The sequence below is a fragment of the Sorex fumeus genome, unplaced genomic scaffold (assembly GCF_029834395.1).
Source record: "Sorex fumeus unplaced genomic scaffold, SorFum_2.1 ptg000098l, whole genome shotgun sequence".
Lineage (NCBI taxonomy): Eukaryota > Metazoa > Chordata > Mammalia > Eulipotyphla > Soricidae > Sorex > Sorex fumeus.
The window spans coordinates 4,152,804-4,171,549 of record NW_026606155.1 but is presented as its reverse complement, the minus strand read 5'-3'; the positions used below and the strand labels follow the sequence as shown (position 1 = coordinate 4,171,549).

At 45.0% G+C, this 18,746-nt stretch overlaps 1 protein-coding gene across 2 annotated transcripts in view; it reads right to left on the bottom strand.

The window, feature by feature from the left end:
• Positions 1 to 17,865, bottom strand: part of PPP4R3A (protein phosphatase 4 regulatory subunit 3A) — a 41,592-nt gene extending 23,727 nt beyond the window's left edge. For both annotated transcript variants that reach the window (XM_056133648.1, XM_056133649.1), the window contains exons 1-3: positions 17,635 to 17,865; positions 5,127 to 5,182; positions 1,912 to 2,010 (exon numbers count right to left, since the gene is read on the bottom strand). In XM_056133648.1, the coding sequence (XP_055989623.1) occupies positions 1,912 to 2,010; positions 5,127 to 5,182; positions 17,635 to 17,776 (297 nt within the window). In that variant the 5' untranslated portion in view covers positions 17,777 to 17,865. The remainder of the gene's footprint in view (positions 1 to 1,911; positions 2,011 to 5,126; positions 5,183 to 17,634) is intronic.
• Positions 17,866 to 18,746: the final 881 nt, after the last annotated feature.

Here is an 18,746-nt window from a genome sequence, read left to right as displayed (position 1 = left end):
CACATCCAGCAATGCTCCAGGGTTATTTGGGGCTCTATACTCAGGAACTACTCCTGGCAGTGCCCAAGGGACCATCTGGGATGTTGGGGAACCAAACCCAGGTCAGCCACGTACAAAGCAAACACTCCACTGTACTATTGTTTCAGTACTATCTATGGGTACTTTTGAACTATAATAGCAGAGCTGAATAACTTGAACTGGCCCACAAAGGCTTAAAATTCTGTGTTGTTGTTTTTTTTTTTTAACAGAGACAATCTGACACACAGGCTGGTTAACATATAACTGCTGGCACCTACCCGCAAAATTTCCAGTTCAGTAGATCTGGGATGGAAAAATCTCAACCTGTATCTATATCCATTACCAGGCCACGTCCCTTCTGCTGGTCTGAGAACCACAATGCTAAGAAGTAGTGAATTAAGTCAATTGCATAAGATTATTTTCCAGAGAAAATAAATGTATGAGGGGCAAAATATCCTGAAGTAGCAGTGGTCTAAAGGATAAAGGAGTCCATAAGAATGGCTTTAGCCACACACAAAAAGTATATTCATAAAAAAAAATGGTTATGTAATAAAAACGAAAGAATAGTTACTGCGGAATTCCAAAATCAATCAGGAACATGAAAAATGAAGCCTAAGGGCCAGTCAGGAGTCATGCTACTAAAAAAAGCAATTTAAGATAAATTGTTGGGGTCAGTGGGCTGGACAACTGCCTTGCATGAAGCTGACGAGTATCCTCCCTGGCACCTCTGAGCCTATCAGGAGTTATCCCAAAATAAAATGAAACCAACAAAAAAAGACCATTGTAAGGGACCATAAAGATGGGCTGAAGGGGCTGGAGCGATAGCACAGCAGGTAGGGCATTTGTCTTGCACGGGACCGACCCGAGTTTGATTCCCAGCATCCCATATGGTCCCCTGAGCACCGCCAGGAGTAATTCCTGAGTGCGTGAGCCAGGAGTAACCCCTGTGCAAAGTCGGGTGTCCCCCTGCCCCCCCCCAAAAAGATGGGCTAAAATTCAATCACTTTAACCAATGGCTGAACAAATAGCAGTCCTCCTACATTATTAAAAAAAAAAAAGGCAGCAAAAGCTGATCACATGCTTGGTGTGCAGGAGGCCCAGGTTCAATTCCTGACATCTCCTGGTACCCTGATTACCACCAGAAAGAGTTCCAGCACCAGCCTGAGTGGGAGCAGCCCCTGAAGCTGCATGATATGGCAAAAACAAAACAAGCCTTATAATCACTCTAGCTATAGCGTGGATCCAGGAAGACCAATCAAGACAAAAGCAATAAACCAGGCCAGAAATGATGGCAGCTTGATGAACCGTGACAGTGAAAATAACTGAACCCCAGTGATTGGACCCCAAATTTATTACTAAAGGACCAGATAAGAGATGAAGGAAAGGGGGGCTGGAACGATAGCACAGCAGGTAGGAAGTTTGTTTTGCATGCGGCGGACCTGGGTTTGATTCCCAGCATCCCATATAGTCCCCTGAGCACCGTCAGCAGTAATTCCTGAATACAAAGCCAGGAATAACCCCTGTGCATCACCGGGTGTGACCCAAAAAGTAAAAAGAGAGAGAGATGAAGCAAAAATAAAACAATCTAAGTTTCTGGTTTCGACAATTGGACGGTGTTTACTAAAACAACAACTACTGTGTTACAATAATTTAGGTTGAGAAACTAGTTATGCACAAGTGGAACAGCTTCCAGAATGTTGGTGGATATAAAACTGAAGTTAATCAAAGGTCTGCACTGGATCAATGTCAATAAAATGCACTTTCCTATACATCAAACTTTTCACTGAGAGTTTAAGAGATCTATATGAATGTCTGTTTTATTAAGACCCTGGCAATAGCCGAGCAGAGCAAATCCAAAGATACTTAGCATACTGATTTTAATATTTAAATTACCTGACATATTTTCTCCCAAATTTCATCACATCCAGCTTTCTCTTGAAAGCTAAGGGCCAAGTCATAATTTTCTGCTTCAGACCACACAATCAAAGTGTCCTAGAGAGAGACACACAAAGAGAGAGAAAAGTCTGAATGATTAACAGGCATTATTACAAGCTAAAAGGCCAATGAACAAACAACAGAAACCAAGAATAGCACTTTTACTTCTTGCAGCTCTGATACTGGTAAATACTAACGCTTTTTAATGTTCATGCTATATACCTACATCTAGAAAATGAAAAAAAAATTTTCTCAGTTCCTCCTTTTTTCTTTGGGGGTATGTGTGTCTGTGACTGGGCCACACCCAGCGGTGTTCAGGGCTCATAACTCTTGGTAGAGTATGGGGGAACCATATGGGGTGCTAGGGATCAAACCCATACAGATCACCCGAAAGGCCAGCTGAACAGCTGAACAAAGTTTTCTTCAAGAAGTTTAATCAGGGGCTGAAGCGACAGTACAGCAGGTAGGGTGTTTGCCTTGCATGCAGATGACCTGGGTTTGATCCCCAGCATCCCGTATGATCCTCCAAAGCACCTCCAGGAGTAATTTCTGAGTGCAGAGCCAGGAGTAACCTCTGAACATCACCAGGTGTGACCCAGAAACAAAACAAGTTCACCCAACAATGATTGGCATAATCTAGGGTCTGGAGCGACAGTACAGTGGGTAGAGTGCTACCTTTGCATATGGTCAACCCAGGTTTGGTCCTTGATACCTTATATAGAGCCCTGGGCCCTGCTATTAGTGATCTCGAGCTCAGAAACAAGACCAAGCCCTGAGTACCACTAGGTGTGACCCCAAAACAAATGAACAAAAAGATATAAACTACATTTTATCAGTCTTGTGCCAGGTCACCCCATTATATTTTATGCCTACTCAAGAAAGCTGAGTGCCAAATAACTAGGGTACAGTAGACCAGGATCAAGTCATTTAGCCCCCCTTTCTCTCCTCTATCCTCAATGTCAGGTGTAGCTGGGATACAGGAGGTCTGTAAAGTCTTTTAAATCTGTAACTTTGTAAAAAACAACCACTACCACCTCCTTTTATTAAGTTCAAGAAGCAAGGTGAAAACCGGTGTTCAAGCATTTCTAACAATACTACATTTTTTTTTGGGGGGGGGGAGGGAGGATGGGGGTTTCAACTGGTGACGCTCAGGAAACCATATAGGATGTTGAGGATCGAACTTGGGTTGGCTACTTGCAGGGCAAGTGCCTCATCAGCTGTACTGTATCTCTCTGGCCCCAACTATACAACATTTAATAAACAGCTAAGTAGGTTTCTATTAAGACATAATTTTAGAGAGAAAAAAAAACCAGTACTCTTACAACTCTGAAAGCATTTTCTATTTCCACAGGACAAGCAGTCTATAATCTATAATATATATGACTGCAACTAACACAGGTTTTCGAGCTAATTAATTACAAATACACGCGTATGCTTTCGGCGAAGTTTAAGAAAAGGTCTATCCTAGAGACGGGTGCCTGAGTGTTTCCATACATGGAATGTAAAGTACCAAGAATCGTAACTACCATGCAATTTTTTTCAAGCTGGCTCACAAAAAACAATTATTAGCGGAAATTATAATTAGATCTAAGCACAAGAAAAACTACTGATTAAGTCCAGGTTGGCTGACCACCTACAGGAAAGTTAAAAGTGTCTAAAGGATCCAAGGTTCTACTGCAGCAGTTTCTAATACTAGAAACAGGGTCACAGGGCTTGAGATGTAGCTCAGGAGGAGTCAAACTACCCTTGTCTGAGATGGCCAAAGGTTTCTTAATGCATAGCAAGTAACCCCTCCCCCCTCCAAGGCGATAAATCTACAATTTTTATTCAGCATTAAAAAATAGATAAAAAAAGACCCCCTTTAAATTAACTGTAGGGACTCTAAAGATGAATTCCTGTCAGGCAATCTATTCCATAGTGACTGAGTAGCTGTTCAAGCTCAAAATAATCTTCATTAATTTTGCAACATCAAGAAGCCAGAAATTTCTCAGTTGGATAACCTCCCAAGCCATAGTTTTCCCATCATTCTGTTGCAAAAACTGGTGGGAAGACCCACACAGAACAAGTCTAAAACTAAAGCCATCAATAGTACAGCTGTGTATAAAGCAAACTCATGTGGAGGATGGACCCGAGACAGAACAGCAGGTAAAGTGCTTGCCTTGCATGTGGCGGACTAGAGACTGATCCTTAACATCCCATACGGTTCCCCTGAGCACTCACTGCGAGGAGTGATTCCTGAGTGCTGCACACTGGTAAGTATGACCAAAAGCAAAAAAATAAAAAAATAAATAAATAAAATCGCGTGGATGATCAAACTGGGGCACAGCTAGATAAACTTTTCATTATTTACTAGCAAACTTAGAAGTTTGAAAAACTGCCTGTTTTCCTTAAGAGCTTCATTTTCACCAAATCACCTATCCAACTAAGGCATTTGGAGTCATCATTCATCCCCAAACTAGAGTTGATCTTTCCTTTTTCAAAACTGTGCTTTTACTTTTCTGATTAAAACCCTGAATTTAAATAGAGGAACCAGAACAGCGCAGCATCCTCTGGTCCTATCACTGAACCAACGGACAGGATAATGAGGACTGCCTGGGGTGGTCCCCTAAGTACTGCTTGAGAATGCTGTCCCTTGTGTCCCTAGAACAATCTAAAGGCAAAGTGAACAGACTCATTAAACTACCGAGAAAATATTTTATATTGTACCACCATTTGGTGAACAAACCACCAGAAAGCAAATTTAGGAATACCAGTTTTTCTACCCGCATGATTTTAAGTAAGTCACAATCACGAGGCATCACGTAATATGTAAAATAAAACCAATACCAAACTCCATCTAGTAGTATAAGCGAATGGAAAATAATGAAGTAATACACTTAATACCCCCCTCCACCTTTCTAAAGGTATGAACAATCAGTAACTTCTGAGAATTAAGATGCTAACCTATCTGAAACATAAACTTAGCTCAAGTTAAAACAGCTTTATAGCATTTTAAATTATTGCTTTATCATACACAATAAGGACAAATAAATAATCTATTTGGGAATCAGGCTGGCCAAGTCTGTTGTAACAGGTTCTGAAAATTTTTTAATTATAAGGAATTAGATGGCAATTTTCCTTTTAATCACCAAACTGAGGACAACATGCAAAACATAGCATCTTCAAATTTTTACCTGTTGTTTCTGGTATGCAGTGTTTGGATTTATTTTGGACTCTAAAAGTAGAGAACCTAGGAAACAGAAAGAAAAGACATTTAATTATCTTATTGCAAAGCAGTAAAATTGTATTTCCTATATACAGGACAATTTACTTCTCAGAATACTTGATGCATGCACCCTATCCACTGTACTATCGCTGTAGACCTCAGTTAAGGATTATTTTTTAAAAGTTATCACAAAACTTGTTAAAAATGCCTACTTCACACAAACTCACTACTTTGGTGCTGGGGATTAAACCGGAAACGCTGTGTGCAAGGCAAGCAACCTCCTCACCTTACGATTTCTCCAGTCCCACATACGTGCTTAGGTTTATCAAGAGATAAATTGCTTAGAGCATGGGCAGTAACAGAAGCCTAATAACAACTTATGGGCAGCATACATAATGTAATGTGTGGAACACCAAAACATGAAATCATATAACGTAGGTTTAAATCTGATAAACTGTATGGCTTAGGGAAATACTTCAAGCAATCACGAAATGAAAAATAAAATGACAATTTACTTGCAAGAGTTTGAAAACATCAAGAAAATAATTTCTAAATTACATTTCACTTTCATATTTTGGTTTCTTAATACAGAAATTAAACTTTTCACCTTAAAACAATCAACTCATTTCTCCTATTAAACTAATTTAGCACACTCCTATTAGTAAGGTTCACGGTATTTAGAAGTGCTTTGTGACAAAAAGCATGCTTAAAGACTAAGCTCTTTCATATTCAATAAACAGTATTACTTTATTCCCCAAGGCATTATCTAAAGCAAGTTCTATCTCAAAATGCTTCTGAGGAAGCAGTTTACTCTGCAGCTGTCTCTCTCATCATTAGCTTTTATTTCTTCTCATGTTACAACTAACAGTTGCCTTACACATTCCAGAAAGTGGCTAGACAGCTGAGAAAAGGGGGCTCTTAATATTTTCAAATTTAACCTGCCTGCTTTTATGTCAATTCACTGATTTTATGATACTGGCTCCTGATGTTGATTCACTGACCATATACACTACGTTTTAATTTGCAAACACTGTGCACACAGCATTTTGCTCGAATCCTTCAACTGTATAGCACAAGTAAACTGCTTAACCTTCAATCTATTCCTTATCCTTTCTGTACTTAAATAGGGCCGCATGGTACAGAGCAGTTGCCTTGCAGTCACAGGGTCCCAGCCCAAATTCCCTGTGTCCCTGTGCTGAATGATATTCTGGCAGCATTGAAGTCTGAGCTCTCTGACTCCACAACCAAGCCTGAGCTGCACCACACTACAAGGATGTTGAGTGTCGCAGCTGGGAAGTGTGACCTTCACCAGGAACAGACATGATTACGTGCGTGCACTTGTAAGGGAGTATAAACCTCAGTGTGTACACTGCACTCAATGTGCAATGTGACCCTTGGTCACCAGCTTCAAGTTGTTGTCATAGCAACAATATCAACAACGACAAAGGCAATAAAAAAAAATCTCCACATTCTTCTCACTTGTACCTTTAGGCTGTTTTGTTGCTTGTGTGTGTGTGTGTGTGTGGGAGGGGGTGTCACCCAACGGTGGGTTTACTCCTACCCGGTGGGTTTACTCCTTCCCGGCTCTGTGCTCAGGAATCACTGTTGGTAGGGCACAAGGAACCTTATGTGGTACTGGAATGGAAACCAGATGGGCTGTCTGGTAACAGGCATTACCAGCACTGTTATCCTCCCTGACCCCTAGGTTCCTTTAACTGCTTGCCTTAACAAGGTTCGAGAAAAGCACTGTCACATTTAGAAAACTATCCAATCTTCACAATTCATTCCAGAGTAATCAAATCATATTTCCCTCAAGCTTATGAATTCAAAGCCCAAAGTTCTCGTAAAGTGTTCACATTTTTCAACTAACTAGGGCCAGAGTGATAGTACAGCAGGTAAGCATTTATTTGCCGTGCATGCAGCTGACTTGGGTTTTCTGGCATCTGACATGCCCCACCAGGAGTATCCCTAAGTACAGAGCCAGGAGTAAGCCCACAACAGTCAAGTGTGCCCCCCAAACAAAAAGGTTTTTAACCATCTAAGGGCAGGAGCCATAGCACAGTGGGTAGGGCGCTTGTCTTGCGCGGGGCTGATCCAGGTTTATCCCCGACATCCCACCAGAAGTGATCCTTGAGTGTAGAGCCAGGAGTAACCCCAAAGCACTGCCAGGTGTGACCCAAAAAAGCTCTCAATCATCTTTGTAAATACTGCACTGACTAACCATCACTATCACTATCCTCCCGTTGTTCATCGATTTGCTCGAGCGGGCCCAGTAACATTGTGAGACTTGTTGCTGTGTTTGGCATATCGAATACGTCACGGGGAGCTTGCCAGGCTTTGCCGTGTGGGCAAGATACTCTCGGTAGCTTGCCGGGCTCTCCGAGAGGGGCGGGGGATTCGAACTCAGGTCGGCCATATGGCCTGCGTGCAAGGCAAACACCCTACCCACTGTGCTATCGCTCCAGCCCATAGGCATAAAATTTACATTCTATTGCTTCCCAGTGAAATATATGCATGTTAGGTACACTAAGAACCAAGCTTTTTGGGGGGTTGGGGTGGGGATGGACCATATGCAGCATCCGGGATTGAACCAGGGTTGGCTGACCTTTGTACTCTTAACCCCAGACTTGCTTTTAAAAGACGAAACATGAAATACACTCAAGACAATTTCTGAACTTGGGTTCAATCCCTGGCAAATTATATGGTAGCCCCCCACGAGCCCCATCAGTAGTTACCCCTAAGTTCAGAGTCAGATGTATTTTCTTACACAATACATTCCAGGGGCTGGGGCAATAATACAGTGAGTAGGTCCCTTGCCTTGCACACGGCTGATCTAGATTCAATCCTGGCACTGCCCAAACCCAACGCCCACCTTTTCCCCAACTACACTTTGAAGTATCTACAATCTTCTTAGAAAGATACAACCTGGCAGGTAGGGGAAACCTATCCATCTCTAAACTATATTAGATAAGTGAATGAACAACTGGATTACTTTATTACACATTTCAGAAGATGCAAAAGTCTAGTGGCATAGAACAGACAAGCAATGCCCCTCAGAACTTATACAAAGAAGGGGCAACATACAGAGATGGATCAGCCCCGCGCATTTATCAGTGTCAATACTGATAAATGATGACAACTCACATGATCAAAATTTAAAACTGTGCTGACATTTATATCAAGAATGTTAAGAGACACCCCACAAAAAGTATCTTTGAAAATCATATAAGGAATTTATACCCCAAACTTTTATAGCCCAGTAAGATTGTTTTAAATTTTAAAATGGGCACTGGATTTGAATGAACATTTCTCCAAAGATGATAACCACACAACTAGGAAACATGCTAAACACCACTTGTTACCAGAGTAATGCAAATAACAACCACAAACGAGGGGACCAAGAACATGGGTCAGAGGTGGAACACAGGGTTGGCATGGGTGAGACCCCTCGCCTGCCTTGATCCCCAGCACTGCATGGCTCCTGAACTCCACTGCTGCCCTCAAGACCCCCATCACCAGCAGCACTGCCACTGAGCACTTATCTTTCAAGCTGAGCACATGTTTTTTTTTTTAAAAAAATAAGGGTTTAATCCCCAGAGCCACAAATAACAACACACACACAAATAAAATACTACTTGTACACATGTTGGTAACCAAGAGGAGACATTGGAACCTTTATACATCTGGCTGGGCAGTACCTCAAAACATCTGTCACCAGGGAGCTAGAACAATGCAGGTACAGTAGAACAATACAAGATAGCATTTGTCTTGCACAAGGCCATTCCCAGCACTACACAGTTCCCAGATCCCGGCTAGGAATGATCCCTGAACTCAGAGCTAGAAGTAAGTCCTGATCATTGCTGCTTGTGGCCCCAAAACAACGAAACATGAGTCATCAACCGCAAACAAAACGAAACAATCACCACCATGCTGGTATAAATATGATCTACAAATATGTATGGCTGCTCACAGGAGCATCATTTGAAATAACAAGGATAACAACCTGAATGTCTCAAAAGTAAGGAATGGATAATATACTATTCATCTGTATCAGAAATGAAATTCAATACATGCTATCAGCCACAATCGATCATACACTATGATTACATCTTTAGAAAATGTCTAGAATGTGTGAATTTAGAGAAACATTCATAGAGCAGGCATTACTTAGGTTTGGAAGAAGGGGCCTGAATGGGCACTAATGGGCACATCTTTTCTTCTAGAGGACAAAATGCTCTGGAATTAAACTGTGGTGATGGCTGCAGAGCCCTGAATGGATAAATTCTATAGTATGTGAACACTATTAGAATGTAAACGTTCAGGGGTCCAGGCAATAGCGGGGCAGGTAATTTGCTTGCCTTGCAGGCATTGACAAGAGATTTGATTCCCAAACCTGCCAGAAGTGATCACTGAGCACTGGTGGTTATGGTCAAACCTCCCCTCCCCCAAGTGTAAAATGTAAATGTTTATACATTTAGAGTATCATAGCAATGTTAACCAAACATGTGAATGCAGATCTGTGTTCAAACCGCAACAACCCCAGGTCCCCAGGGTTGGCCAGGAGTGCCCCCTGAGTGCAGAGAGCCAGGAGTAAGCCCCGAGCACTGCTGGTATGGCCCCCACCTCCTGCAAAGAGCTTGAAACAAAAAGGGCACATGTCACATAATTCTATTTATATCAAGTTCAAAGAGTGTCAAAAGGACTCTACAGTTAGAAGTTAGGCTAGCAGTTACTGGGAGAATAATGGGAAAGGGCAACCGAAGAGGACCGTGGAGCGGATTCCACATTGATATGCCAAACCAATAAAACTCGCTGGCTCTCAGTCTTCAGGCTGCTCATGGAGCTATCTGAGAGATACTTTGGGGTTCCACAATACTGCAGCCCAGTAGGAACACAGCAAGTTATAGTGAAAAACATCATAGAAGGCCACTAAGCTCAGTAAGTCTAACAGTAACAAAAAAGGCTCAAGCAGCAACAGCCCAGTAAATCCTCAATGACTTTAATAACACCATTGTGAGACATAACTATTTTCACAAGCTTTTTTTAAAAAAACTGAACTTCTGGGGGACAATTCCATTTACCATTTATTGCAACAAGCAATATAAAATTATTCTGTGCCTGCTAAAGGGTAGGTGGGAAGCTGGTTACAATGGTTGTGAAACTGGCGTCAAAACACTTAATGCCCGAAACAACTGAATTATGAGCAACTCTGTAAACCAGTGTTTAAATAAAGTTAGGAAAAATATAAAAATATAAAGTTAGGGGAAAACCAAAACATGGTACAGGGAGGCTGAAGCTCTTAACTCTCACTTCAAATCATGATTTTTTTCTTCTTTTTGTGTCACACCCAGCTATACTGAGGGGTTATTCCTGGCTCTGCGCTCAGGAATCATGCCTGGTGATGCTTGGGGGACTACTTGGGATGCCGGAGATTGAATCTGGGACAGCTGCATGCAAGGCAAGCGCCCTACCTGCTGTACTATCGCTCTGGTCCCCAAATTATGCTTTCAAGAAACATATCTAGGGGCTGGTAAAATTATTCAGTGGACAGTGGATATGGCAGTTGCTTTTTATGAGGAAGACCTGGGTTATATGTTCATTATGGTTCCCTGAACATCACCAGGAATAATTCCTGAGTGCAAGAGCCGAGAGTAATCCAAGCATCACTGGGTAAGACAACCCTCACCTCCACACAAAAAAAATCCAGCAGGGGTCCAACTTGTATTTTTCGTACCAGTCCGGTATGCATCTGATTTAAAAACTCTTTGTGATGTTAGGGCTGGAGTGATAGTACAATGGGTAGGGAACTTGACTTGCATGTAGCTGATCTAGGTTTTGCCCCAGTATTCAAAATGGTCCCCAGATTCCTTCCAGGAGTGATTGCTGAGCACAGAGCCAGGTGTAACCCCATTTCCACTCCCACCTAACTCCCAACAACAAAGTCAAGAATGAATCCATTTCTGCAGCCCCCTCACTGCACAACAAAACAAACTTACACTAGAACAATCCTCATTCACTATTTGCAAGACTGAAAATCAGCTTATTTGGAGGGTTAGCACAGCGGTAGGGTGTTCGCCTTACAAGTGGCCAACATGGCCGACCCGAGTTCGATTCCTCCGCCCCTCTCGGAGAGCCCGGCAAGCTACCGAGAGTATTCGATATGCCAGACACAGTAACAACAAAGTCTCCAATGGAGACGTTACTGGGCCCGCTCGAGCAAATCGACGATCAACGGGAGGGCCTTTACCTTTACCTTTACTGATAATCAATTTGATCAAGTCTGTTTGGTCCCCAAATACCATATTTCCTAATGAACCTGTAAGGCTGAAATGTAGGTAAGTCTTTTTATTTGACAGAGGGCATTTTTCTAGTCTTAAGTTATAGTAACAAGTTTTACTAGATCAACTTATGAGCTGAGCGCTAATCAACTGGAAAAAGATTCATTTGAGGCGTACTATACATAAACACAATCCTTTCCAAGTTTATTTAAAGCTTTTGTTAAAACTATGACAGTGGGAACCATACTTCTATTTTAGTAACGTATAGGTATGGATGGGAAAGTGGAGATTCAACTGTAGGTAACAAGCAAGTATTTATCATGGTAGCTGAGACAAAAAAGGGATAGGAAAAAATGATCCTCAGTTGAAGACCCAAAGCAGCAATGAGGCTGAAAAAGTTTTCATGAAAGAAAACACACGCTTCTGAGAACGAGAAGGTCCGTGCAGTGTATCTTAGTAATAACCAGAGCAAAGATGACTGCACCTCTGGTCCAAATCCCAATACATATGGTCGTCCGACCACTTCCAGGTGCAAGGTGTAGCCTGTTCTTCCAATAAAATAAGGGAAACATTCATACAAGACAGTCACCCACCCAACCTATTTGAGACATACCCATCCGTTCTAACAGATGTCCTGATGCCCCAAAAGGAATTTACTGGGCCTCTTTATGACACTGCCTCCTCACAGATCTGAAAAAGGACAACTACACAAACCAGAGAATGAAGCCTAAACAGCAAACCTAAATGGCAAGACTTAAAAATGAGGAAAAATATGGAGGCACAAAGAATTGAGGGGCGAGAGCGCATACGTGGTAGAACACTTGCTGAATATTTCTGGATGTGGCCCCAAAACAAAAAGCAAAAGAAAGTGGCAGAGCTAAGAGGAATGAATTGATATGCATTTGAATTTCTCATTACAAACCAACATGCAGATACTAGTCAATTCAACTATCCTCAGGGAGTATTCAAGTGTACTACATAAATCATTTGAGTCCACTCTCAAGAAGTTTTTGGAGTCGGGGGCACATTCAGTGATGTCAAGTTATTCTTGTCTCTACACTAAGGATTTACTACTGGCGGTGCTTGAGGGACCATATTCAGGATGCTGGGGATCGAACCTGGGTTGGCAGCATGCAAGGCAAGCACGCTACCTGCTATACTATGGCTCCAGCCCATTTCCAAAAAGTTCTTAAAGGTCTGTAATTCCTTATTTGTACTTAAGACTTCTTCAAGCAATAGTTCTTAATTCCTTTACTATTACAAGACTTAAAAATCAGAAATGGTATTTTTGGAGTCGTCATCAAAATTTTAACACATGCTTCTACCCTTTGGTTCAGCAATTCTTCTAGGAAATTATTCTATATATCTACAGAAATGGCAGGAATGTGAATATAGATGTAGTTTGTGGTGCCTCTAATGGTAAAAATCAAACTGAACAACAAAACTAGAAACAATCTCTGTGCCAGCTGTTGTTCCCAAATATCAAAGCTGGAATATCAAAGCTGTTTCTGTAACATTATTAAGATGTTATCTGCCCTGTAACTCATTTCTCAGTGTCTACAGTGACACCACAGCAGACTGTATGCAGGTAGAGAATCCTCCTTTAAAAAATTAAACTGGGGCTTGGAGAGATAGTACAGCAGGTAGGATGCTGGCCTTGCATGTGGCCAACTCACGTTGATCCCCAGCATCCTATATGGTCCCCTGATCACTACTAGAAATAATTCCCGAGGCAGAGCTAGGAGTAATCCCCAATCAGCATCAAAAACAGTTAAAATGAAACAAAAAGCATTAAGCTGAGGGATAGTATAGGATGTAAGAAGTTTGCCTTGCACAAAGCTGGCCCAGATTTTATCCCCTGCACCACATAAGGTCCCCTAAGCATAGCGAGGAGTGACTTCCCCCAGCACAGAGCCAAGTGTAAGCTCTGAGAACCACCAGGTGTGGCTCAAGAACACAAGTGATATAGAAATAGAGAATATAGAAATGACCTTTTAGTTTTGGGCTCACATGCAGCAGTGTTCAGGGGGTTATTCTTCACTGCATTTAAGGGAACTACGAATAGTGCAGGCAATCAAACAGGGGTCAGGCATGCAGGATAAACATCTTAACCTTGTACTAGCTCTCTGAACCATTAAATTCTGGTTTTATTGTACTTACTCTTGATTTTTGAGCCATACCCAGCTATGCCCAAGCACTACTCCTGGGGATGGCTCAGGGGAACAGTATGGGATGCTGGGGATCAACTCTGGGAGAGTCACAGCAAGGCATAGCAATCCTTACCCACTACTATTGCTCCAACCCCTAAATGCTTATTTTTTTTAAAAGTTCTGAACGGCTTAATTTTGTTGTTTTTGCAGTACCCAGGAAATCCAAGGCTTCACACATGCAAAACTAGTGTTCTATCACTGAACACATTCTACGACCCTAGAAAAATTTGTCAAAAAAAAAAAGCAGCCCACAAATCCAAATAATCCAAACCAAAGCTTTGAAGATTCTCAAATTTAAAGTTAAGAGCATAAAAGTATTCTGAGGGAAACACTTGAGAAATGTTATTCTATGACACCACCAATATACAGTGCAAATTAAAAATGTGGTACACTATGCTAAACGTGTACCTGTATATAAAATGCCTTTGTATCCAGACACAAATAGACACCTCAAATATACCAACAAATGTAGGCCCGCACACTTAGAAAATGCCACTAAGAACATCACCAAGACAACCAAGACAACCAGCGGTAAAACTTGTCCCACCTCAATAGCAAGGAAACAAATACCAGATGTATAATCAGGCCATTAAAAACGCTCTCTCTCTCTCAAAAATAAAGAGCTCTCTCTCCTATGTCATGACATCTTTGTTCGTCCTATAAAAGAAAATGCAAGAATCTTCCTTTTTTCCTGCACATTCCCTTCAAATCTAAGCAACCAAACTTTCAGAGTGGGGTGGGCTCCTTGACAGGCCCAGGTTTCACTTAAAAGATTTAGAGAACTCAAAACTAGTTTTTCAGTCTGAATCCAGTCTGATTCCTAGTGTTAACAAATGGCATTCATATGCTGAATTCATGAAAATGTTTCAAAATGGGAAGACGGTCTCATTGAAACCTGTAAGTTTTAGCTAGGTGCAGAAAAAATTAAACTACCCCAATAATAATAATCAATACACCAAAACATCAAAATAATAAATACACCAAGACATCAAAAGAGGAAAAATCCTCGATTATTAACCACTTTGCCTCCTCTAATATGAAGAGCATTAATGTAACACTTAAAATTTAAGGATCCATAGAAATAGTACAGAAGGTAGGACACTTGGCTTGCATATGGCTGACCCAGGGTCAAATCAACAGCACCACATATGGTATCAAAGTCCCCCAAGAACTGAGTCCCCCAATAAAGTCAGAAACACACCGTGAACCTTGATCCCCACCAAAATTACTGTACCATGTTGTAGAGTTGAAAAATTAGCAATAAAAACGATCCAGAAACACACTACAGATAAACGGTTAATTGATGAACACAGGTATTTTACACTGCTTAAAAAAAAAAAATCACTCTAACTTTGTGGGTTCTTGAATATTATTTTGTGTAACAACAAATAATCTTGGCTAATGGTTGAAGTAAACATTACTCACTAATCTACTTCTTTAGATTTCCAAAAGTCTATGTCTGAATTATAAAATGTTCCATGGGAATTGGTTCCCCTTTTTTTCAAACCAGGAAGTGGGGGACAGGAGGGGCGAATACATGTTTATGTTTTGTTCTGTGGTACCAAGACCTCAAGCACATAAATAAGACATAGGCTTTTCATAAATAAGACATAGGCTTTTCCTTCACCCTGACTGTCCTGGTTTTAACCTGACAGTCATTTTATAAGTGTAAAAGATTTTTTTTTGGGGGGGAGGGTGGTTGTGGTGGTGGTGGGCACATGGAGCTGTGCTCACAGACCGTACAGGCAGGGCGTGGGCATAGGTGGGGCCAAGACTGAACCAGGGTCAGTGCTGTGCAAGGCAAGTGCCCTACCCACTATTTATAACTTTAAAATAAAACTTTTTGTTTGTTTGTTTCTGGGCCACACCTGGCAATGCTCAGGGTTATTCCTGGCTCAGCGCTCAAGAATTACTCCCAGTGGTGCTCAGGGAACCAAACGGGATGCCTGGGATTGACCCCGAGTCAGCCATTTGCAAGGCAATCACCCTACCCGCTATACTATGGTTCCAACCCCACTTAAAAAGGAATTTTATAAATTATTTAACAAGTTTATTTTAATTTTTTAATTATTGTGTTGCTAGTGTGAAGCATCATTATAAACGAGCCACTCAAAGTTCAAACGCTCATTTAGATAGGCTGGTGCATGCTTTAAGCCTATAGCCAGCGGGGTTGGGGCTGGAGCAATACTACAGTGGGTACAGTGCTTGCTTGTATGCAGGTGACCCAGGTTTGATGGCTGGCATCCTGTATGGTCCCCTGAGCCCACCAGAAGCGATGCCCCAGAAAGAAAATGTCTACTACAGTAGAAAGTGTTCCAAACCAGAAACAAAAGGCCAAAATCTGAATCCCAATTCATCTCAACAGGTGAACAGCTTTGAAAAAGTTAACATTCTGAGAGGAAAATTAGTATTTGCCACACTTAGAACCAGGTATTTACTTATTTCTTTATTTGGTTTTGGGACCACACCTGGCAATACTCAGGGCTGACTCCTGGCTGTCTTCAGGAAAGGGACTGAATGCAATACCTACTGAACTATCTCTCAAGCACCAAATATGCATTCAGAGAAAATAGAAAAGAGGCTGGAGAGACACGCAGGTAGGGCACTTGCCTTGCAGGCCACCCCAGGATGGATCCCTGACATCCCAGATGGTCCCTCTGACCACTGCCAGGAATAATTCCCGAGTGCAGAACCAAGGGTAATCCTTAATCATTGCTGGATGTAGCCCCCAAACAAACAAACAGACAAAAAAAGAAAATTATAAGCAACCTTAACTCAGCATTTTATATGGCCACTCCCTTTAATTTCATTTTTTTTGCGGGGGGGGGGGAAGCAGGGGGAAACACTTAAATAGAAACAATACAGTCCACGTGTGGACAGTCGTCAATTATTTTCTAACGGATAAATGTGTATTCTTATGGAAAACCACAAGCTTTGCATTCGGCTCCTAATAAAAGTTCTTAATTACCCTACAGCTAGGAACGGGGAAGCGCACACACAGCCCCAGATAGTAGTCAACACACACACACACACAAAAACCCTCCCCGCGTGGCTTGGAGAGAAACCATCAAGTAAAGGTCTTCAAGCAAAAAACTGCTCTCCAATCTTCGAAATAAATCTTGTGTCCGAGTACAAAAGGAACAAATGCGCCAGTAAAAAGCCACAGAGGGGATTCAAAACACCCTGCGGAAGAAGCAGCTGGAGGAACAGCTCAGTGGACCGAGCGCGTGTTTTGCACGTGGGAGATCCAGGCTTGCTCCCTCGCCCCCCGCCCCAAGCACCTCGGAGCAAGCCCCGACCAGTCAGCAACAGCCCGCCCGACAAGGTCCGATCCCCTAGACTCTCGGAACCTGCGCTCCAGAAAGTACTCCGAACGCACAACCCCGGAGGGCGAGCCTAAGTAAACAAAGTAAGGTTAGTGGTGCTCGCAGAGAATCGATTTTCACGGGAGGCTCGCGCGCTCGTCTCCAAGCAGCCGGGGGAACCTTCAAAATCCCACACCTTCCAACGGAAAAACCCAAACCCAAACCCAACCCCAACCCGAAAGGGCCAAGTTTCCCCCCAAGCCCCAAGACACGTCCGACCAGTGGTTACTACGCGATCAGTCGTTAAAAAATAAAAACAACAAAAAAAGCCCAGCCAAGCCCGGACAGCAAGCACACTTGCACACTCGACAGTCCAATTTCTCCCGCGTGGGTGCAAATCGCGGCCCCCCAAAGCGTGCAAAAGCCAGTTCTGGCCGGCGCGCCGACGGGAGACCCCTCCCCCCCACTACCCAGCTCGTGCAGGGGCCGGAAGCGCCCCCGGCAACCCCCCCCACCTCCAGGAACCCTCCGGCGAGAGCGGCCCGGGCACGTTCCCTGGCACCAGCGGGGGGGAGCCCGGGCCGCGGGGACCCCCCGGGCGCGCGCGGCCTCAAGGTCACGGGCGCGTGGCGCGCGCGGGGGCCTCCCCCCCCACCCCGATCCCCCCCCTCCCGCCAACTCACCGTCGCTCTCGGCGCGGACCAGCAGGGACATGCCCTTCAGCCGCTCCACGTAGCCCGACGACACATGGCCCGTGCCCCGGTCGTCCCACTGGCGGTCCTCGTTGAGCGTGTACACCTTCACCCGCCGCCGGGTGTCGGTCATGGTGGCGGCCCGCGGGAGGGGGCCGCGCGCGCGCGCCGGGGGCGCCGCCCGGCCTCAGAGGCGCAGCGCCGCCGCCCACGCCGCCAGCAAGGCCGCCGCCGCGGCCGCCCGCATGGCCCGCGCCGGGACCCCCCGCTATTGTCCGCGCCCCGCGAGCTCGCCCGCGCCGCGCCCCGCAGCTCCCCGCGCCGCCGCGGGCCCCGCGTCCGGGTGGCCGCTCACTGCCCCGCCGCCGCCGCCGCCGCCGCCATGGCCGCCGCCGAGCCGCTTCCCGCGCCGCTGCCGCCGCCGCCTCAGGCCGCCGCCGCCACCGCCGCCGCCATGTTTTCCTGCCTGCGACCCGGCCCGGCCGCGGCGCTGCGCGATTCTCCGGGGGGCGCCGGCCCCGTCCGCGCGGGAGGACTCGAGGGGCACCGCCGCCGCCGCGGGAACCCGGGCGCTGCGGGCCGCCGCACGTCTCCTCCTCCCCGCCGCCGCCGCCGCCGCCGCTTCCGTCTTCCTCACAGCGCCGCCGCCGCCATCTTGCTTCGCCCCTCAATAGCGGCGAGCGGGGCCACCCGGGCGGCCGCTGCAGGGGCGGCCCGTCGAGAGAGACAGACAGGCAGACAGGCGGACGGACGGACGGGCGGGCAAGGCGAGAGACAGGCGGGGGCGAGGCCGAGGCCCGACGTGCAGACGCGAGCGGGAGCCGGGGAGGCGGAAGAGGCTGGTCGCGCCGGTGACGGCCCGGGGCTCCCTCGCGCGGCCCGCACGCTGCGTCGTCGTCGTCGTCGTCGTGCGAGCGCGGCGCGGCGCGGCGCGGCCCGGGCGTCCGTCGCGCCCTTTGTGCGTCATCGCGCCACTTCCGGCCGCGGCCCGGCCGCGGCTTCGCGCCTGCCGAGTTCCGGCCGCCCCGGCCGCGGGTCCCGCGCGCTTCCGACTCCGAGTCCGTCTCCCCGCCCAGCCCGGCGCCGCTTTTTTTCCCGGGACG